At 31.2% G+C, this 24,262-nt stretch overlaps 1 protein-coding gene across 1 annotated transcript; it reads right to left on the reverse strand.

Annotated features, from left to right (window-relative positions):
• Nucleotides 1-13,189: 13,189 nt before the first annotated feature.
• LOC127728219 (guanine nucleotide-binding protein G(s) subunit alpha-like) lies at nt 13,190-23,937 on the reverse strand. The gene is made up of 10 exons (XM_052235451.1): nt 23,826-23,937; nt 20,321-20,650; nt 18,702-18,774; nt 17,175-17,229; nt 16,692-16,903; nt 16,062-16,202; nt 15,499-15,678; nt 14,833-14,975; nt 14,431-14,574; nt 13,190-13,920 (listed from the first exon to the last, which is right to left on the reverse strand). The coding sequence occupies exons 2-10, from the start codon at nt 20,517-20,519 to the stop codon at nt 13,736-13,738; spliced, it is 1,332 nt and encodes a 443-aa protein (XP_052091411.1). The 5' UTR covers nt 20,520-20,650; nt 23,826-23,937; the 3' UTR covers nt 13,190-13,735.
• Nucleotides 23,938-24,262: the final 325 nt, after the last annotated feature.

The raw sequence follows: 24,262 nt of genomic DNA on the forward strand, positions 1-24,262 counted from the left end.
GTGACAAATACAAATAATAACAACAACAACAAAAACTGATTTGAATGCATAGATATAATTTCTGTGTCATTTGGTCTCTCGTGGAGAGTTGTCTCATTGGCAATCATACCACATCTTCTTTTATATATATATATACACAAGCAAAAAAATAACTAAGAGTCCCCTCTTCTCAGCTGTAAAGTCTGTTTTATAAAGTAATCTGTTTTTTTTCACTTGGTTTATATTTGAAGGATTTAGCAGGACTACTAGTTTTTCAGTATCAGACAGAGTTGAAAATTTAGGATTATCTATTGCGATCTCAAAAAAATGTTTAATACGTGATATTTTATTATTTTGACAGTAGAGGAGAAAGTGGTTTTCATCTTCTATGGTTTTACAAGTTAGACATGTTTTTTTAGTTTCGAGGTAAAGTCAGCTATCTGCCCTTTTCTTTATGTAAATTATGGTCATTAATTCTATTTTTTGTAAATAAACGTCTTGTTTCAAAATTTGAATATCTAAGATAAAATTATTGGTATTGTTTGACTTTAATGCTTTAATAAAGAAAAAGTTCGTTATTTTCGTTTAAACTATTTATTTTAATTTCCAGTAATTCTGAATAAAAGTTGCTTGAAATATTCTTAATCCAAGTCTTTAGTTTTTTTTCTTCATATTTTGACAGGAAACTACTTTTTGTATATCAGAATTAATTTCATATGTAGAATCTTTGATGAAAGTAGACCATGTATAAACTCCTTGTGAGTCAGTGGGTTCATGTTTTCAGTATTTAATCGAGCCAAATAAAGGACTGCTTGCGTTTTTATATATTTTTCTATTGGTTGTCTACCAAGTTCAGCTTTAACCCCTAGATTAGAAGACGTCTTTTTGGCACCTAGAATATATTTACAGAAATTAACATGAACCTTTTCAAAAGGAGTCTTGTCCAAGTATTGGAAATTATCTATATCTTTGGTTTTGGGATTTTAATCTGCCATTTGCTTTATAATAAGAATGATATGTAACATGTATGATATTTCTGCATTACATGTCAAAATTGGTTTGCCTTAATAAGAGATTACAGGATACATTAACAAGGAAATTTCCCAAAAAGGCTGCATGTGATTTTATTGAAAAAGAGCCTTCCTAGCTATTTTGGCTAAATCTGTTAAGCTTGCATTTAGATTTCAATCATTTTTTTATTAACGTGCCCAGAAATTTATATTCTGTAATATTATCAATTTATTTATACAAACAACACTGTAAAGACCCTTTATGTCCAAGTCGCACCTCAAGACCCTCCTGCACCAGAATGCCAAATGTTTTAAGTAAAAAACCCGATGCCGGGATGCATAAAGACCGAGTCTCTTCAAAAGTCATACGACCAAAAGAAAAATAATAGCACGAAGACAAATAACGATGAAACTAAAGTAAAATAAAAAAAATACACAATTTCATCACCTAGAATCTATAACTCAAGACCATCTGGCATTATTTGTGAGGTAGACACTGAATATTTATCTATGAGGTCTTGGTACTTTCCGACGAACTTTTTGAGAAAAAAGACGAGATGTTCTTTCACAAAACCCTGGCTCATGAATTTTTTCTCGCCCCTGGATGTGCATGAAAAAAACTCATCAAAGATACCAGGATTATAATTTAGCACACCAGACTTCGTAAAACTTATCAGTGTCGATCGAAAACCCAGTGAGTAATATAGACTGTTCGAATCACATGTTGTTGTGCAGTTATTTATTGTCCATATCAATCAATATACTAAGGATTTTCAATCAATGTACTACTATAGAATACCTCGGATTATCTACCCCAGAAATAGATTACCTCAGCTGTATTATCACGTGTCCTGGTACATTATATGTTCGTCTTTATGGACAACTAAAATGTTGCTAGTATTATATAATTTCGAGATGCTAAAGGTGAATATATATCTTGTGAACGGATGTAGAAACGAAGAAGAAATTGTGACTCTTAGAAACACGAATTTCAATTAAAACTTATGCTATGAAATTTAAATAAACGTTGAATTTCAACACTTGCTTGCCAGATTTATAGTACTTATTTAGAGTTCATTAATTAAGATTTTTAAATTGATATAGAAAGGTCAAAAGGAGAAAAACAATTAAAACAATATACTAGTATCGCCAGTTAGAAAATCGTACATGAATATTTAAAAACAACAGTAATCAGATCCCGTTCCAACAAACGATTTGAAACATATGCTTGTTAAAATGTGATAAAAAGTCAAGTGCACGCTGTGTCTCGGTAAAAATAAGTACAAGTATTCCGTAAAATAGCCATACAACTAATACAATTGCTACCAGTAAATGTTCCAACCACTCAAACCGTTTGATTTTCGAATCATCATAAGCATAGGATTTAAGACATTGTCTCATGAAGTCTCCCTTCATAAATAACTCATTTGAATTGTATTTATTTTTAAGTTGTACCAAAATTTCATTTCCCATAAAACCTTATTTTGATTGCTGTACGTGTGTGAAAAGGATCAAACGACATTTTTGTAAAAAATTAAGCAATCAAATTCGTCTTCGTCGATCGGAAATCAACGGCGTATTTTTGACGAGAATAGAAATTTATCCATCTTCTTGACAGGTCATCTTGTTTGCATGGACGGTATAGCTTGACAAGATAAAACAGGCGCCCTTAGGTTTACCACACGTCATTGTGATGATTTGTATAATTATCATTAATAGAAACGTGTAGTAGGAGTGCTTTTGATGATGATGAATAGTCCAAAGAAATCTTAATATGGACAACGTAGTATACTTAGAGAAATATAAGGTAAAAAGGATTCTTAAGTCCCTCTTAAAGCAGGTTTTATTCACTAGAGAGTTATTATCTCGGCTAAGAAATATAATGAAGAAGATACCAAGGTAAACAAAATATATTAAAAAAGACAAACAAACCGAGTGGGAAAAAGAAGAAATAACCAAACAAAACATTAAAAGCAAAGGATTGAGCAACACGAACCTAGACAAAAAACCAGAGGGAATGGAGATGTTCCAGAGGTTGAGTGATACTGTTTCAGTTGAGGCATCATTCGTGTTGTTCGTGGCAAGTACGAATACGGCAATAAGACATAAACGAAGAAAACGACTTGATTATGGCTGCGATAAATAGAACATATCAATAGTCATATGTAAAACAGATATCAATTAAGCCATGACGTTCGTAATAATCTGCAGTATGGTTGATTAATGAAGAAGGAGATGAAACAATATAAGTTTTTGTAATTCTTAGCCGTTTCATACTTTTCACGAACGGTTATTTATATCCTTTTCTCTAACTCATAGTCAATTTATCCTTTCCGCGACCTGTTTATTATTTTTTCTAAGAATCAAAGTGTGGTTCATTGGATCTCATTTCGTAATTTTGTCAATTTCAAATATGAAAAAATAAATCTTTCCTCTGAATTAAAAATTGTGACGTCACAAAAATTTATGTCTGAAGATGTCAAATAGAAAAGAAAACGTTTTTTCTGTAGATCATTAAACACGAATGAGAAAATGTTAATAGTAGTGACACAACGGGTGTCACTTGTGAAACAGAAACCACTCACCCATCCAAAGCATCTAAGTTTATCCCGTTTTTTGTGGGATTCGTGTTTTTTTGTTTTTGTTTTTGTTTTTTGTGTAGTGTTTTGTTGACTTGTTTGTTCGTCTTTTTTTTTTCTTTTTTTTTTTTGGTTATGATGTTGTGTGTTTTTCTTGGAGTTCTGAATTTTAATTTCCCTTTTTGATAGATCGTATACTTAAAATGACCCGACATTTAATGCATTCGGCCTGTCATCGATCTTCAAGGACGCAGCAAAATACTTGCCATCTCCTGTTCTTGGGAACATCAAATCCTTAAAATTAATATAGTATCGAATAACTGGAAGTACAGCTATGAGCTGAGAGGCAATCAAGATACATGTAAGATGCCTTATCCCTTTTGTAACATTTAGAAAAGAACATATATATAGGCTGTATAAGGCCGGTGTAAAAGGCTGAATTTCTTGTTGATAGTACAAGTTGTGTCCGTTTATCTTGTTTATTATCCATTCACAAACATTTTAGAGTTCAAATACCTTCTTCAAACTAGATTTTTACCTAAATTATACTGTATTGATTTAAAACTAACCTCTGCACTATGCAAAAATTATAAGAATTTCAATTCTAAATGTTCTAGTGTAATGCTTTAGTTGTTAGTTCTCGAGTTCATTAAATTATTCTTATTACTTGTTCAAGGTTGATGTTTAGCTAAAATGATTATGTACTGATTTAAATCAAATCTACACCTCGCAAATTTTTCACGATTCTAAGATCTAAATGATCCAGTAAAGGTCGTATGAAATCTCTACGATTTAGTCGCTAATCCTATCAATTATTAACGATTATATTTTAAAATATTGCAGGGAAATAAGACAGTTCAAAGTACAATCGGAAAGTACTAACTAATGGTTCACCGAAGACCACAACTCTGTATATAGTAACATTTCATCTTAATTTGACAAGCTTGTCTTGTATTTACGGCGACTACGATATGTCTATATAACATATTACAAAGAACTTTAATCGTGACACTTTTCCTCAAAATAGTATATTTTATCCTGTTGCCATGTACCAATGATTTTTTTTTCTCAAATGACTGTAATGTCAGCTACTTTCCTTTTCCTCATTCACGCAATACATTTTATATATCCCGAACTAACCCAGGCTTTGATTAATATTTCAGTTTGTATAATATAACACATATGGATTAATCGGAATCAAAGAACCAAAACATATACTTTCGTCAATCATTTTTGTTTCCAAGAAAAAAAAACAAAAAAAACAAACAAAACAAAACACAAATACATGCATCATGTAGTACGCTTCTCATTATACTTAATTAAGACTTTCAACAACTAGACAAGTTTTACATTAAATGAACTCATCATAGATTGAATTATTGTTTAGGTCAAACCATTGTTTCATAATTGAATTTCGACAAAAAAATAATATACAAATGTTGGTGTAGAAATTACCATATAAAGGGTTTATGTAAACATTATCATGCATAAGTAAAAAAAAAATAAAAATAAAACTTTTAATTAAGTAGGGAGAGCTAAATGCTAACCATATATGTAATCTTAAATATCTACAAGCAATAATACCGGTTATGTTTGCTCTAAATATCCTCAAATTCTATTAAAATTAAACAAAAATAAAAAAATAAAATTGTGGTAACGATTTCATGTGCACACGACACGAATTTCTTGAATAACCTTCATCCGCAACACTTAACGTAATACGTTGTGGAAGCCAAATTAGTAAAATGTTTTATCAACTTCGATACCAAAGGGTCATTTCACAGCTACCTAAGGTCAAATTTGCCTGAAATACTTATGTGTGCTGGGTCTTTTGTAAGTCATAAACGTCGACTCACAAGTTGTCATAGGAATAACAGTCATTTGAAGATATACGTCATCTCTAAATCGAACATACATTTTATCAATATTGCGTCCCACAAAAAATGTATGAATGATGTTGAAGCAGCCAAGCGCCATATATTGGTATGTATGTCAAGTAATACACAAAAGCAACATTTTTTACTAGTCCACTGCCTTACCAAATTTAATCCTGGTATCTATGATGAGTTTATTTATTTACCTTTTATGATGAATTCCAATGTTTGAATAGAATAGTAATATTCTTTAATTAAATAAGTGTGGACGAAATCTTATTAAATTATTGGTTCAAGATGTTCCGTTTATTTCTTCTTAATTAATACTTGGTACCTTCTTTACGCTTGGAGACCGGTTGCCTCGACAGGATAAGCGTCTCGTCCTATGTATGCATCACCCACTATGCAAGGTTAGGAAATTAAAGTAATTGTTCATGTATTTATTCTATCAGTTGATATCTAAATTGTTCTCCCTGTTTTTTTTTACATTTGAACATTCATTTCTATTACCCATTGTGGTATTGCTAGTGTCTGTCAGTTCGTTTGATCGATAATAAAGCACTGCATTCCACCAATAATCTCAAACATTTATATTATTTTTTTTAACTATTTTGTCTTGCGTTAGAATAGTCGTTTATTGTGTATTTGTTTTTCTCAGTGTTTGTTTGGGTTTTTTATTTGCATTCAGGACCTAATGTTTAATTATGGCATAACGAGGTTTTCTTTTTAGTATTACACAATTATTGGTGAAGAGAGAGAATAGCGGCGGAAGATCCTAAAGGGATATTTAAAACTCATAAGTCGAAGTGAAACTCACAAAAATAACATCCTAAAATACTCATGTCTCTCAAAAAGGGAACGGGAATTGTAGCTATTCTTTTATATAACCTACAATGTTCTTAAAATCTACAATTATTTCCAAATCTTCTCAATTGTTTTGCAGTGCACAAAAAAGTAAAATAACAAAAACACCGAACTCCAAGGGAAATTCGAAACGAAAAGTCCTTTATAAAATGGCAAAATCAAAAGCTCACACACATCAAACGAATCGAAAACAACTGACATACTCCTGACTTGGTACAGGCATTTTCTTAATGTAGAAAATGGTGGCTTAAACCTAGTTTTATAGCAAGCTAAACCTCTCACTTGTATGACATGTATGTGTTTACTGCATTAGGATTCACAAAGTATTAGTAACTAGATTTCAAATAGGAGTTACTCGGTTTTTGAGTGTATAGTAACACAATGTCATACACAACTTCTCTGAATCCATTTATTATGGCTTTAAGTGAAACGTGTACAACATACTTCGCATCATGTATTTGTATAATGTGCTGTTGCTGTTGGTCAGATTCTAAGTTAAGTAAGATGAATTAGAGCAATGAAAAAGGGGAACATAATAGGATTCCCTTAGCTCACTTGATCAACTTCAATACAACGTGGAGGAGTATTTGGATATTTCTTATTACCTGTTCTTATCAAGGAAATTCTCTACCAGACCGCGTGAATCCTCCCATTTCTTTTTATACATGAAGCAGCGTTAATTTAAGTGATAATTACTTTTCGATCATAGGCATCCAAGTCTACCTTATAACAAGACAAGAATGTACTGTTTTCTTTGCTTCCTTGCACATCATTATTATAGCAGACAAAGAAAGACAGTGAATTTAAGAACCTTATTTAATTTCATCAATTATAAGACGTTAATATTTCAGAAATGTATTCTTATTGTCCTATGTTTTATATATCAGACGTCATAATACTGAAATGGTGTTGTTGTTTTTGGTTTGTTTTTTTTTTTTTTGGGGGGGGGGGGGGGGGGGGTTGCATCATTGTCAAAATGCTAAACTGTAACATGGATTAGTATCGTTATTGGAGAAAAGCGTACAATAACATGTGTACCAATGGCACTTGAAATATCGGTAATTCTACATTATATTTTTAACAGTGTCCTCTTTTAATTGTACTACATTCTACAGTAAAATATGACAATTGAACACAAAATTGTGCAATAGACGGTTTGACTATAATTTCCAAAATAGATTTGCATTTGTAAGTATAACTACACCTTTCCCCTTGTGTAGTAGAATGGAAACATATTGTGTAGTATGGGACGACATAAAGGATCTTCCGGTCCTGAACAACGCCTGGTTGTCTGGTTTTTCACGTTTTTTCCCTATATAATGGCATCACTTTCGACTAAATCTAGTAATATTCTGAAGATGTGTTTCCAATTTATGAATTAAGGTTCAACGTATTTCGGTCATTTGGCATTACCATTTCGTAGACAAGTGTCATTGACAATATGAAGTTCACCAGTTGTAACGTGGCCAGTCAAATGATACTGGGGTTATGCAAAGTTGCAATCAGGATGTTTAGACTTGAAGTTGTCAATATTGGGATCCTACAAACATATTTGTTGTTGAAAATTATAGTAACAATATATGTGGTATTAAATAAGAGTTTATTGAAACAAATGGGACTTTACAGTAGAGAGGTATTATAGATTTGACTGATTTATAATGAAGAATAATGCATAAATTGATGAGATTAAGACATTTGTTTGCAAAGGAAAGTTTAAAAAAGGATAATTTCTCTGGTTCATTTTCGTCAATCCCAACTGGTCTTAAAAGTGTGATGTGCCATATCCAAGATGATAAGATGTAAATTTGTTTTGGTTTTAATTGACATTTGCTACAATGGATTCAAACCTGAAAGGAAAGTCAATTATAGAGACATCACGAAGAGTATATGATTATAACTATTATGACAATTGCTGCTGAGTTGAAAATATTCATCACATTATCTCGCTGCAGGAGGGAGGGACTACATAGAGTATCTATACCATCTTTTAATAATTACAATAAAATGCTGACGCAGTTCTCAGTTATCCATTCCAGTAATCTTTTTGTTTTGTCTTCGGGGGTTGTTGCAAGGTGAGGCTTGTACGTTATGTATATTTTTCTGTAAAACCGTTTGCTTCTGCTCTATGATATGCATTTATTGAGTTGACTGCAATCCAAAGCGACAGGTAATATATGCTTAGAAATATACGCGTGCTCCTTCGTAGCACCCTACTTTAATGACAGTTCGTAATGATTCAGCGAGCTTTTAGTGCTTTCTGTTGAGAGTCTGTCTTATTAGTTAATTATATGAAATTATTTGCATATCTTTGTCATATCTAGTACATCGATAAACTACTGTTGGTTTAATTAATCCCTGTAGCAGAATGTCGTTTTAGATCTTCGACATTCCTTTTTCTTTTTCTTTTTGTACTCGTCTTTAAAAGGGAGTTTTATGAAAAACACCAGGCCCGGTAGGTCAGGGATCATAAGTCCAGTATGGTTTAATTGGGTTCCAGGTGGGGCATTCAGTGTGATTTTATAGTAGAAAAATAAAATATGTAAATAAAAAGAAACTATTCGACTGTCATACAAGTGAGAGGTTTAGCTAGCTATAAAACCAGGTTTAATCCACCATTTTCTACATAAGGAAATGCCTGTACCAAGTCAGGAATATGACAATTGTTTTCGATTCGTTTGATGTTTTTTAACTTTTGATTTTGTCATTTGAAACTTTCCGTTTGAATTTTCCTTGGAGTTCGGTATTTTTGTTATTTTAATTTTTTCCCCTAATTGATAACTGTTGTTTAGTGTGGGACAGCTTTAATACTTAGGTTTTATACAGAATATTAAGAATGTTCAAAATAGCTCCTCTAATTACTGAAAGTATACGAGATGCTGATCATTTTGTGTATACAGTTATATTACTTAATATATTGCATATATCAACTCATTGAAAATAATAGGCATCATGTAAACCTTTTTTTATTTTTATTTTTTTTTATGAAGAGGTCCTCAGTGCGGATAAGTTGTATAATAAAATGTGTTACCGTTTTAAAATAAAGTACTATTGTTGTTATTCCAATCTCTATAATAGACTAATGTAACTGGTAAAGTTTTTGGAGAAATTTATCATAATAAAATAACATTATAATCAGTGCAAGTCACGACAAAAGAATTGACCTTAATTTTCTCCTTGTAAAACCATAATAAACGGTACCAATTTTACTGTATCAGATACGCATTACCACAATTGATGTCTCTTCAGTGAAGCTCCAGGCAAACATTTTTTTGATGTAACAGTATAAAAGAAGGGCCTGACAGTGAATGAAGTGTATCAATAGCTTTCGTTTTATATATTTCAGGTAGGTTATACGATTCTCTTAGTCGTTGTTATATGGAGGGTTACTGCAAACAAAAAAGCTGCTAAATCAAGGAGTTGAAGACAGGAACTTGGTAATGTCTTAGGTGTAGAATATACATTTCTATCAATCCGATTAAGGTATATCAACAATAAAGCAAGATTAAAATTTTATTATCACGACTGATGTCCATTTGTGGAGCTGTAAACTGCTAATTACTTTCGAACAAACAAATACCTTGGTGTTCATATTTCTTCTTCGACTAGAATTTGTTATTACCCCTTTAGTATCTTCTTGTTTCTATTATGAAAGAAATCGACGAATTACTGAAGATGGTATGACATCAATAAAGTATATATAAATGAGGTGGGGGGGGGGGGGGGGGGAATGAATAATCACTTGTTTTACTACGGTCGGGTTAATAAGTTATCATCCCAAATAAGAATTAATAAAAATAGCGAACTCAAGATAATTTTAAAAAGGGGGGAAGAAAGACCATTAAACCTGACAAAATCAAACGTACGACTAAATCACGAATGCAAAACAACTGTCATATTCCAGAGCTGGTACAGGCATTTTCCAAAGAAAAATGTGAGTTTAATCTGGTTTGATAGTAAGTTTAACCTCCCACTTGTACGACAGTTGTTTATACAGTAGTTCCGCTGTGTGGAAAAAATTGGGTGAGCAACCTAAACAGACACAATAGGTTAATAAGACATTAAACCATTGTGGTGACGTCAGCCTATTCATTTACCGTGGATTCTTTTTCTAGAATCAACGCGTCCTAAATCTGCCTCTGAAATTGACTCACTAAATTATATTCAATTGTTTCCTTTGTGTGCCTAATTTCATTAAGTTTGAATTGGCTAATTTACTGATTTCTGTTCACTAATGGAATTAATTTAAAAACTTACCTTTAATTTTTGTAATTTTTATATGCCTTCACTGGGAATCGTACCCTTCCTTGAAATCTGTTATGTGTGACTGACATCAACACATCGACGAAACCTCTCGGCTACCAATGGGTTACACTATAGATGTCTATTTTATATATTTAAATGAACATCTGATATACATTGGTTCATCGGACACACAGGGCTTGTACCTTTATATAGACAAAATAGGCAGTCGTATAGTATGAGTTGGTAGCTGCGAGGTTAGCATGGTTAAAATCAATGAAGGATAGGGATTTGTCGGTTTAGGTTCGAATCCCTGTATTCTCTCTGTTGTTCGAATTCTTAAGTTATCCTGTTTTTTTTCTAAGTTTGCATGTTATAGTGGATATTTTTGTAATAATAGCGAGTTTTACCGGTTTTTTTTTTAGTATTGGCTATTTCACATGTTTGAAACAAAAATGATTACATTCTATTTGTCAATTTTTGTTTTATAAATTTGCATGTTATAGTGGATATTTTTGTAATAATAGCGAGTTTTACCGTTTTTTTTTATTAGTATTGGCTATTTCACATGTTTGAAACAAAAATGATTACATTCTATTTGTCAATTTTTGTTTTATAAATATAGTATGATTTCATCTGTTTTGCTACATAATTTTACAAAGGTTTGTTCGCAAATTCCTATGCGAGAAAATCGTGATGTGCCTAGAGTGGTAGACAAATTTCGATAACATACTTATTATATATACTTTATATATGCTTTTTGGTCGGGTTGTTGTCTCTTTGACACGTTCCCCATTTCCCATTTTAAATTTTATTTGAAATAATTTCGAATATGTCTTATTTTGTATAAACAGATAATATTCAGATGCCTGGTAATATAAAGATCTTTAAAGGTAGAAGTGTTATATTTGTATTTTGTTAACCTGTTAACCAATTAATTGTGATCTGAGATTTATCAATGCATCGTTGAACACGATAACATGGTTATTTAAAGTCACTTACAATACCTTCTAATTAAGAAAAGGCTTTAATTTTGAAAAGAAATTAACACAATAGTTTAAGTTATAGATACAATGGATAAGCGTAGATTCATGAAAAACAAACCATTCGCCCTCCGGGCTCATGGTTTCTTTTTCAAGAATCCACGCTTATCCATTGTATCTATATAACATAATTTGGATCCAGCTGCCAAAACTGTGTAAGCATACATCAAAGACATACAACACAACTGACTAAAAAATTCAAACAAACATACAATTAAATCTGACAAAGATGCCCACAAAACAGCTATTGTAGTTGTAAGTAAATCTGACAAAGACTCCAACAAATCCGTTATTGTAGTTGTTAGTAAATCTGACAAAGACGCCAACAAAACAGCTATTGTAGTTGTTAGTAAATCTGACAAAGACGCCAACAAAACAGTTATTGTAGTTGTTAGTAAATCTAACAAAGACGCCAACAAAACAGCTATTGTAGTTGTTAGTAAATCAGACAAAGACGCCAACAAACCGTTATTGTAGTTGTTAGTAAATCTGACTAAGACGCCAACTAAACCGTTATTGTAGCTGTTAGTAAATCTGACAAAGACGCCAACAAAACCGTTATTGTAGTTGTTAGTAAATCTGACAAAGACGCCAACAAAACAGTTATTGTAGTTGTTAGGAAATCTGACAAAGACGCCAACAAAACCGTTATTGTAGTTGATAGTAAATATGACAAAGAAGCCAACAAAACAGGTATAGTAGTTGATAGTAAATCTGATAAAGACGCCAAAAAAAAATGTTTGTAGTTGATAGTACATAAAACATAATGCGGTACTAATATATACTTTCCTGATCAAGTACAAAATAAGTGAAATATAATTACAAGGGTAAGCCAAATGAAAACAACACCGTAAAAACCTCTTGCGTCCGAATAGCACCTCTGAACCCATCTGCACCAGGTTTATGTACTAGAAACAATTGTCAAATATAGGCCTCTTTTCATCATGCTTGTTCGAACAAGATTTTTATATAGTATTATTGTATATGAATGCAATTGCCATGCACATCAATTGAATAGAGTACATGTATTTGTGTGTTCTGCTGATTTATATATTTGGAAGTAATTGCATTTCTCGCTTATGTTTTGCTACCAAATAAGATATGTTTGTGATACCTTTTTAGTTGTCTGTATCAGATTCCGGCGTTTCAAAAACCAAAGTTATTTATTGTATATCCAGTTTTATTTCAATATTTCAATTTATAACAACTAAAACATATAGGAATGTTAAAAAGTAATAACAATTTCAAATAAAAGATAATCATTGACTGACGTAGAAAATTCTTGTTGTATTTAATGATATTTTCTAACTGTTCACAATATAAAACATTCCCATGAGTATCATGTTTTTTTTTCTTTTTCGGTCGCTTAAGTTTAATTTCTTTAAGTCTATAACAATTCTTAATTCTTAAGGCGTAGGCATCTTGAACAAGGAGTACAAAACCTTTGACAGACGTTCCCGATACTGTTTGTTAATTGGCAACGCCTCTTCCTTTTTAATAACACACAATTTATGAAGTCTTCTGTGACTTTGTACGTACATAAATTTCGGTATAAAATTGTAGAAGATTGGCTTTTGAATTAACCGACAGACTGACAGACATTAAAGTATACTAATTATTTTATTTTAAGACTCAGTGTCGAAATTCATTTTGCAGAATACATATCAAGTACGTACGTCTACCAAAAACCTCCGTCAGTGAAGGCCCTTTTGTAGTAACAAGAAAAATGGTAGTTGAATGATAAGATAAAATAGTGTACAAAACCAATGTACATGTTCAAAAATGTGAAAACAAACAACCACTTGTAAAGATAATAATAAATAAAAATGTTCTCTCTCTCTCTATCTCTCCGACTCTTTCACTCTCTCCCTGCATAAAGCATGTACACAATATACACCCATACACTAACATTATCACTGTTCACAAAAATATCACAATGTATAATAGCACTTTGTTTCTCTTTATGGCATCAAATGTGTAGTTTGCAGTTCGACTCTTTATAAGTTCGACTCACTTTATATTACATATATTATGCATGTTTTATGACTGATGAGACACATTTCGTTGAATTTCATTTGAAAAAAAAATATTGCACAAGTGTGACTATTAATTGTAGCACCAACATTTTCAATTGTTATCGGAGATTCCTAGATAATTCCAAAACGTTCCAAGTGTTTCCGAATGATCAACGTCCGGCAACCATTCAGAACTCTTTGGATATTATTAGTGTCCACTGCACAAGTATAATAATATTCACAACTATGATGTGTGTGCCATTCTTTGTCTTGTTTTGTTGATCTGTGTTGGAGATTTATTTCACCTTTTACAATTTCTGTAAAATAAATATAAATTATGCAACATTGTTTACGCTTATATTCCACAACTCTATTTAATGACGCATATATTTACTAATCATTTAGGTCTTTTTATCACAAAAAAGCGGAACTAAATAGGCAAATTTGCAAAACGGCTATGCATATTTGTCGTATATGGATTACTTATAACTTTTTCGTTCCCTATGTCTTCTGTATATGGAGACAGTTTTTAATGGGGTGTACAAATTTTCTTAATACTTTACTGAAAAAAGTGATTTAAACTATGTTTTCTGATTTTAAGATTGCATACTGGAAAAGATGTATATAATGCGAGTATTTCATGCACTTCAATACATGCTAAATTAGTAGAAAGATTCTTATTCTATATGTACAGAATGCTTTCTAATTGCGAACTAGAATGTAGTCGACTGGAGGCGTTATAGAGAAAATATTCGATTAATTCGTAAACCGTAACATTTTAACATCTTATAAAAAGTCTGTTGTTATATTAAATGTGAATAAGCCACTTGTTCTTACCATAAATAGATGTTTGATATAAACAGCTGTTTTTACGACATCTGGATGTAAATCTGGTCTTGAATTACTTCTCCCTTTCTTTTTCTTTTCCTCTGTCGTAGAAAATGAATCTAAGAATTCATTTTTCTCATTGTCTGTAAAATAATCAAACTGGTTATATGTTTTGCATTTTGATAATACAATTTGAAATATCTTTTTAATGAAAAATGAAATCATCAGAAAAAAAACCGATAAAAAGATAACAAAAAGTTGCAGATTTGACAAATTGCTATTATTAGTATTTCATTATTTATGACGCAGTCCATATTACATCTAACATCCTATTTTCGGATCGTTTTAACTACTAGCAACATTCATTGTGTGTGATATTATAGTATTAATCAAAAACTCACTTGAAGCAGTAAATGAGTCGAAATCTGGGAATATGTGTGGATATTTCTTCACAAGTTCAGCAATGCAACGACCTTTAGCGACTTTCTCTGCTAAGACGTCTATTTTATTCAAAAAGAGAAGAACAGAGACATTCCGCAAGAACCTGTAAATTAAAAATAACACTTGAAAATACAATGTGTTAGTATAAAGATACAATGTGACATTTTATAAAACTTATCAAAATAGTTGCATTTTGTCGTAGTGAGTGAAAACAGAACATTGGATGAAAATCAGATCTTATTTGACTCATTGTAAAATGAATAATAAATCGGTTAATATTGATGTAAAAACGGTAGTAATATTGATATAAACAACAGATTACAAATTTATGTCATTCAACTTAGTCATTTTTTTCTGACAATTTAGCACAAATATTTGCACCGACTTCCCTTATTTATTACTCACTTTCATACTAAAGGTAGTTATAACAATTATTATTGATCAAACGAAAATTATTGTATGCTATGTCAAATCTATTTATACTTTACTTCCTGCGGCTTTTGTGGTCTATCGTTGTAATTTATGGAAGCAAATGAGATCATTTACCTTATTAATAAAGTGAAATACATTGTACATGTAGCTGAAATAAAATTATTTGTAGCCTCTCAACAAATATTTTAATTTACCTGTTTTTCCATACTTGTTCAAATATTTCTAACGCTTCAAGTAGTCTGTTTTTGGTTGGATCTTCTCTCAAAGTTGTATCAAAGCTACCGCAGTCGACCATGAATAAAATTACAGCAACGCTGTCAAAAACTTGTATCCACTTCTTTCTTTCTCCTTGCTGACCACCAACATCGAATACACTGTAGAGATAAAAACTGTTTTAGTACAGTACTGACGTAGACTATATACAAATATACATGGTTATATAAAAGCATGTATTTTCGTTAATCATTTGTTATTCTGGACATGCTTATTTGTCTTAATACATTCATTTAACAAAGCTAAAACAGTTTGTCGAAAATTAACGAGTTTGACGATAAAGGAAGACTAAAAAAGGAATCAAAGTTAAAAGTTTGTCAAGAATTACCGAGACTGACGAGAAAGGAAAAACTAAAATGGGAAACAAAGTTAAAACAATTTTTCGAGAATTACCGAGACTGACAATAAAGGAAAATTTAAAAGGAAAACGATTCTAATAAAATGATATCATGTTTGACTATGTACATGTATTGATACAACTAACCTGAATCTTACTTGGTTTCCACCATCAGGAACATTGAATTCAATATTCTGTATTGCAGTTGTCACCACTCGACACCGCAAGATATCTTGATCTGAGGGTACATAGTCGTCATCGTACACTTCTTCTACCTTATCAAGAAAACTGAAACATAAAGAAAATTATGATTATTATAGATATTCATGTTGTTGCTTGGGTTACAGAAGGACATCATAATGAATGAACTGGAGAGAAAAAAAGGACCTGGAAACTAGATAATACAACGCTATAAGTGACTGGGGCAGTTTAACAATTATATAGTTTATTTTTTTAATTATTTCAAAAAACCTGATTCAAATTTACGGGCTTGAACAATGCAATGTGATTCAAACAAAAAAGATTTTTGAAAAAAAACTATTGTATAGAAAATATGGACACATATATTATATTTTACTTGTATAGTGATTATTTTATCGAAGAAAGGAATATACCAAAAATAGCAACTACAGCTTTAAGCAAGTAACATTCACTTTATGTTTATTGTGTGCAGTTTCACTAAAAAAAAACTTCAAAGGTAAAATACAGTATCGTGTAATTTACTATCCAGACATACAGTAAACCACTAACATACCAGGTATATCTAAAGAAACTTACTATTGCGCACAATCTATTAACTGGAATTCGTGAGATCGACTGTAACATTCTTGCACACCTGAATCTGACCAAAGTTGTCGAACGTGTGTTGCAAATTCTTTCGTGTGTTGAATCATGGGGTTTCCTGCTTCTTCCAACATAAACTCCAAACTTTTGTAACTTTCTGTACTGCATAATGAGATTCCTAATTGCTGCATTGCTAATACCAAAACCTAAAAGGTAAAATAAACATTGTATTGATGAAGCAAAACTGTATATGTGGAATAAGTATAAACCAAAATGAAAATGATAAAACTCTAACATTAATTGCAATTTATAGAACATGTAACTTGTCCTTTTGCTCTTTGAAAAATGATGATATCCAAAGATAAAAAAAAAATATTTAAAGAATAATTTAATGACGGGTTGTTAAGTTTGCATTTTATTGTTTGTCATCGTTTTATCCAGATCTTACAAATATAGTGCAAACAATAAATAACTTACCACGATAGATTCTTTAATATTTCTCTTAATATCGGCTATCTTCTCTATTTTTTCTCTGAAATACAAAATTGCATTTTAAAGATGTGTATGTAAACTCGGTATTCTCTCAGATATATCTACAGCTTAAATCCACGACATTTGGTCTATGGTAGATAGTTGTCTCATTGGAAGTTATACCACATCATTTTATGTTTATATTGTCTTGTATCAAAGATAACGTTGAATAAGTAGATGGAATATTCGAATTGGTGTAAAAACACCAAATAATTGTACAATAGCATTATGATAATTTGATATTGTCTAGCCACTATCGTCAACGACGTCAAATAAGCAAATACAAAGTTCCCAAGGGATAGGAAAATAGTAAACAAATCCTAGTTGTTCCTGATCTATTCCAGTTATAAATTTTACAGACTAATTCAATTATAACTTCTCCTGGAATAGAGAAAATGAAATCTGTGACCCCCACCCACTCCCTTTCTCCAATAAAAGAAAAGATACCAGCATTAAGTGATTAAAACTATGTTGTCCGGTGACTAGTATAATATTCTTATTCGTCCTGTACATGTGGCTAATCTCTTATGTCAACGTGCATTTATGGATTGATATCATTGTCCGGTGACTCATCTATATTTTATGTATTCTTATTTGACCAATATATGTGGTTAATGACTTCTTATAGCATTAAGGGATTGATATGTTGTCCGGTTAATCGTATATTTTATATATTTTAATTCGGCAAGTATTTGTGGTTGATCTTTTATGTCAACTTGCATTTAGGGATTGATATGGTGTCCGGGGTTAGCGATCTAAGTCAACGTTCACTAGGTGTATGTCCCTTGACACACGCATAACAAACAAAGTATGTAAATGCAACAAAAGAGCATATTCTGTTCATTCTTATTTAGAGTTAACTGTAAACACTGGACGGTGTTCTGCATTAGTTGAGCCTATTTTTTATATGTTGCATAAAGAATCATACAAGCAGTTTTTAGCAGATGCATTGATAATCTGGTGGCCATAATAAATAGACTAAAATATTTGTAATTTTCTTTTAGAGATATGTTGATGTTGAGATAGGTTTGGTTGGTACAGAAGAACAATCATTATTACCGAGAGTACAAGGAAGCTACCAACAGATACCTGTTTACATTTGGAATTGGTTGATAACCCATAATAGTACATAAAAACTTCGATGTTGGTTTCAGTAATTGTACACAGTACTGTAGACTAAATGTCTCGAGGACCAGGCATTTCATTCTATAGTACATCTTTGGGGTAAAGTTGAAGGAAAACTGTGACACGCATGTAAGAAGCTCGTGTGTTATTTTCTAAATACTTTATCAGACAGTACATATGTTTTATGTACTAGAGTGTAGGAGTTTTATATTTCTTGTTTAATATGTCATATTAACATTACTATGATTGTCATTATGTTAAATTAATAAAAACTTTTTACATGATTTGTAGGACTTTCTGACATTTTTATAAGTGTGTTGATTTTAGTGGTGTGTAAGTTGTACTTACTGCATATCGAAGCCATTTATGTGTATAATTTTCATCTGTTTTGTGATTGTACTTTTCCCAGATTCACCAGTACCTGAAAATATAGAACAATGTTAATATCTTGTCTACCTTGAACGTTGCTTGGAGTTAACTATACTTTACGAAAGTGATACCTTTTCATTAAATTGTATTAGTCTATCTACGAAGTCGAAGGTTTAATTCACGTCACAATGATACTCTAATCTTTGTCAGTAATCTTGAAATATCCTGTTGCAGAAGTGCATATATACTCTCCTTATGGATCCCCAGGAAAAATTATTAGACATTGTCAGGTAACTCACATTTGATTCAAAGCATTGCTTACTTGTGTAACGTCATATTATTGTTTAAATGTTACACGAATGTTATCTTTATTTAAAAAGAGTGAAAGTGGTTTATCTTAATCAAAACAAATATTTGAAGAAGAATACTACAAATTATGTTTACCACACATCCAATTACAAAGATGGTTGGCTAGAATATTACAAGTGCTTGTTAACATTTTGACGTCATCTTTGATGTAAAGGTGCCGTTTGGTAAAGCAAAACCTAAACTGTTTATATTTTTGTTTTCATTATGGACTTGTTCACCTCGTACTTAAAGTTTTCAAAGTGACCTGGTTTTATTGCTTTGGTTAAATGTTTACCAAATCAATTCAATTCTATGTGATTTCGGGAATTAAAAATTATCTCGTTCAACTCGATTTAACATGAAGGTACGACCATTTGATATCTAGGGTGAAGGGGCAAGAGGATTTTTTTCTGACGGAATATGTATTTTCAACTTTTGCGATTCTCCCTTATATATATAATATATTTTCGCTGTTGTGCACATTTACAGGGGCGTGTCCAGGATTTTTGAAAAGGGAGCGTATTTCCATAAAACGGATTATATACTGCCGAGCAGAAGAGGCAAAAAACTTTTGGATGATTTTATGCTAAAAAATCATATAAATCGTGAAAAAAACATGTTATTATAATAACTTTTTTTTTGGCGATCAAAGGGAGGGGCTTACGCCCTCTGCGTTTTCCCTGGATCCACCACTGCATTTATATCCCTAATAAGAAAAATGTATTAAAGAAAGAATAACGACTTAGTGGACATTGACTGATGTATTCATTCTTTGGTTTAACATGACATATTCAGAAAGCTTATATTAAACTTAGAAACACACAAGTTAAGGACTGCATTGTATCAACCATAGTTGTTGCAATGCCAAATATTGTAAGTTGTTTACAATTCAGAATTACAGGCTGCATCTCATCTGAAACCTTTTTTTTTATTCATTCATGAAATAATGTTTAAGATAGCTTTGTCCAATTCTATTTTCTTATGATGAATACGCATAGTTAAAAAGTGAACATGATATAACATCAAATGGAGGAAAGTATTCATTGTTGGTATCAATACTATATCGATGTGATATGTGAAGTATACGTCAATGAAAAATCAACCCAATGACACGAATATCCAAAAAAAGTTTGTGCTAATGCTTGGCACTTCTAAGAAAACTTATACTAATTGGAATGATAATTACGCTTCAGACCTTGTTCTGATCGAAACTTCAGTACAGAAAACAATAAAATAGAGAGAGAACTTACCTAAAAGAAGTATTTTCAATTTCTTTAGTTCTTGTTTATGGTGGTCTTTCAGTATTCGTGTTACTTCTTTGTCACGTTGTTTTGCTCTTTTTGCTTCCTCTGGATTAATATAATGTCGAAAATGTTCATCACAACTTCGACCAAAACATGACATTACATCCATTGTTTTTGTGAATGCTCGTTGTGTAGAGTCAACCATAAATTACATATATCACTTTAATATCCGATAGTTTTTTAAACCGAATTACTGTTCGTTTGTATTGTTATAGAATTTCCAAATATTCGCTTCTTTGGTCAGTTGCACTATTCACTAACCATAACTTTTATTGTCTGAAAGCAAATAAGCAGGAAAATATAAAACACTGAAGTTATATATACAAAGCTGTGCAACATTTTAAAGTACAGTTTATATAAACATTTATTCAAGTTTGTAAATTGATTGAATCTGTTTTCTTTTCACACTCTGTAAACCTTTCAGAGTATGTTCAAGTACGAAAAGAATTATGCAGTAACTTTGGAAGATGTCGATGAAAAGTAAGTTTGATATAAATCATATCTTCTCCAATTTATTTAGCAAGATCTGTAGCTGTACCTTATCTTGATGTGTTAAATTAAATGTCTGACTTTAACCAGACAGTACGATAAACTGATATGAACAATATTATGAAAACTATTCTTTTCATCATACGGTTAGTATTGTTGTTTGTGTTTTCTCATTCCAAGTTATTTTCCCCTAATGTTACATCAAAAGTAAGAATAAACCGTGTCAGTTATTTATCAAAATAATATATAGTTTGTACAAAACGTGTTGTAATAATATGCCCATTACACCTGCAAAAATGTGTCTTTTTGGTGCTCTACGTGACTTTTAAAAAATGTAATAAAATTTTTACTACATTATAAATAGGCCCATTCTATTTTTTGCCAAAACTGTGTCAACGTACGAATAAAGTGCCTTTTTTAATTAGTAACAAATTTAACACTAAGCACTCGATTTATCAAAGAAGTCATAATGCTTGTATACTTGTAACATCGTCTGTCTTACATTCGGTACATGTTATATAGATTTAAAATATCTCTTCAACATACTTCTTCTAAATCAGGAAATGTTATAGTTAAACATTCAATTTGGTTTTATTGATTTCGTTATCAGCAAATTTTGGACCTAAATATTTTTATTGAAAAAACAGGTCCAATTTTAAACTCTTCATAACAAAATGTAAATAAGGTATGTTAGATATTGAATTCTGACATATATGTTACCAAAGAACTGAGAAAACATACGGTAATTATGTGGAATGTTACATTCCTCTGTCGATAAAAAGATATGAGACAGCATCCTAAAACAAATAACCAAAAGACCACCATAAGACATCTACTCGGTTTCTTTGCGTGTGGTTTTCCAAGAGCACCTCATTGCACTTTCATTTGGTAGAATATGTTCTGACCTTAGTTATATTCGTCTGTTTGCATAATTTTATAATGTTTGACTACGGTATAAATCATGTGTATTTCAGCTTTGAGATGAAAGGTATTTTGATTTTTAATATCATAAAGCAAATTAAAAACAAAGTTATTGACTAACTTCTGATATTCAGAAAGTGAAATAAGATCTAATTTTCCCAATGGATAAATAAATAACTGTATAATACTTATACTCAAGTGCAAAGGATGATGAGTATTAAATCATAAAACAGAACGTGCAGTTTTAATTGTTCAGTGCCATTTAGAAGCCAAAATAGAACATTGTTATGTAATGCAACCTTTGTACATTTAAAACAGCAACTGTTTAGGGATGTGATTACGCAACATATCATTTTTATTTTGATATACTTGTCAAATGTCAGTTGACGTTTTTACAACTCGGTCATGAAAATGTTTGTTTTATTTCATATCAAGTTCTTGAAATAGAAGTTCACGTTCAAATCACCTGATGGTTAAACAACGTATAGTTAGAATGGCCCGTACGGATTAATAAGTACAGTTTAAACATTGTTCCCAAAAATGCAATCCTAAGTCTCTCTAGCTTATGCAATATTTTTTCTTAAGAAGTTGCATACAGTCAAAACAATACGATATACAAGTTTATTTATAGCTTTATGAGTACCATAATATAGCTCCCATCAATTTAGACAGTTTTAGCACCTGTAAAGTAGGTGTACTTTTGAATGACGTCTTGTCCCCTACGTTGTCTTTAGTATTTACTTACACCAGTGAAAACATTAAATACCTAACAATTTCGCAAATAGTAGATTTCCACCTATAAAAATGTAAGGGCAAATCTAACGAATCTCTCGATCGGAATAAAGTTTAACGAAGAAAAGTAACATTTGTAAGTGTAAAATACAGGTTTTGTTGTATGGTTGTTATACATAAACAGCTGTCAGTGTGACATATCTAATTCAAATATAAATATCGGTAAAGTGTAGATATATTAAGATATAATTTAAGTCACATAAATTGTAAGTCAAACATAGAAATGTCGCCCTGAGTTATTATCATTTATAAGTTATTTAGCACTCCCAATGTTTGTCTTTACTTGTCACGGTATACTTATGAAAAGACTGAATTGACTAATTGAAACAGATTTTTACGCATTTTAACTGAAATATTGCAACACCTACATTGTTAGTAGAAAGTGTATAATGAATGTTTGGAATGAATCACAATTATAGTTTGGTAGAAATTTCTTTTTTCTGGAAATAAAAAAAAAACAACTTCATTTCGAAACAAAGTGCTAGTTGGTTGTCGGGAAACAAGCAGAACGATATTCACGATTATCGGTTGTGAGCCTTTGATTGGAATGACAAAAGTTTTGCGCCTTTGTGTCAAATAAAGATATTGGTAACCCGAAAACTCAAAGTAAAAGTCACAACTTAGCTTATAAATCAGCTATAAAATAACCGGCTGATGTTTCTTCCGCGAAATCATACTTACGAATACATTCACCACAAATACTGTCTCATTTAATTTTATTAGTTTTTTTTTAAAACTAGATCTTCTTACTCGATTACTCTTACGATTTCTTAATATTACTTGGTATTGTATAACGATTGCAAGACAAAAACTATTCAGTGGTGTGATTAAATAATGTTCTTTTACATTACATAATTTTAAAATATAAGCAGATAAGATAAAAGAAGAAAAAATCAACCAAACAATACTTGAAAGATTAAAAGCATGGTGTTGCAATATGTATCCACAGATCAATACATGTTCGAGTCATTACTAATTTATAAAGTTTTCTTTTCTTTTTTTCTTCCGAAAAATAAAACATTTCTGTTTGTACTCCTTAGTAAACACAAAACTCTTAATGGTGTATTTGAATGTGAAAAATGCATAGATACCAAAACTGAAGTTTGCACAAGGACAATTCTGCGTCCAGGTACGTTCATTAAGGAAAATAAATAAATCTACTTACATTTAGGGTGGTTAATATAGTCCAATATCTCATGGCAAAATAGCCATTATAACTACTCTAATACTACTAATTTCAATCGCTTACCTATGTAAAACAAACGTAGATATATTTATCCAATAATGTATAAATATAGTCATTGCACTACTGATAGTTCATGTAAAATGAAGTTAAACCTCATAAATATCATACTTAATAGATAACTTTATTTTAAATACGCATGCGCGCAGGTAAACTTCCAACTTGCTATGGTCTTTTCGTTCTTACTTTGATATCATAGGATGTGAAATTTTACTTGCTTAAATGACGAATAAAAAAAAGATGATAAGACGTTTTTATATCTTCTACATTTGTGATTTTGAATGCTGGATTATAACAAAAAATGTGATGAAACATATCAGCAGCCATAAGTCTCAGATCAAGGAAAAATTGGACAAGGACAAAATAAAATTCACAAAACATGCAATTATAAAATTAAGATTAAGAAACGACATTCACATTTAAATTTGGACTGAAATATAGAT

Source organism: Mytilus californianus, unplaced genomic scaffold, assembly GCF_021869535.1.
Source record: "Mytilus californianus isolate M0D057914Y unplaced genomic scaffold, xbMytCali1.0.p SCAF_2, whole genome shotgun sequence".
NCBI lineage: Eukaryota > Metazoa > Mollusca > Bivalvia > Mytilida > Mytilidae > Mytilus > Mytilus californianus.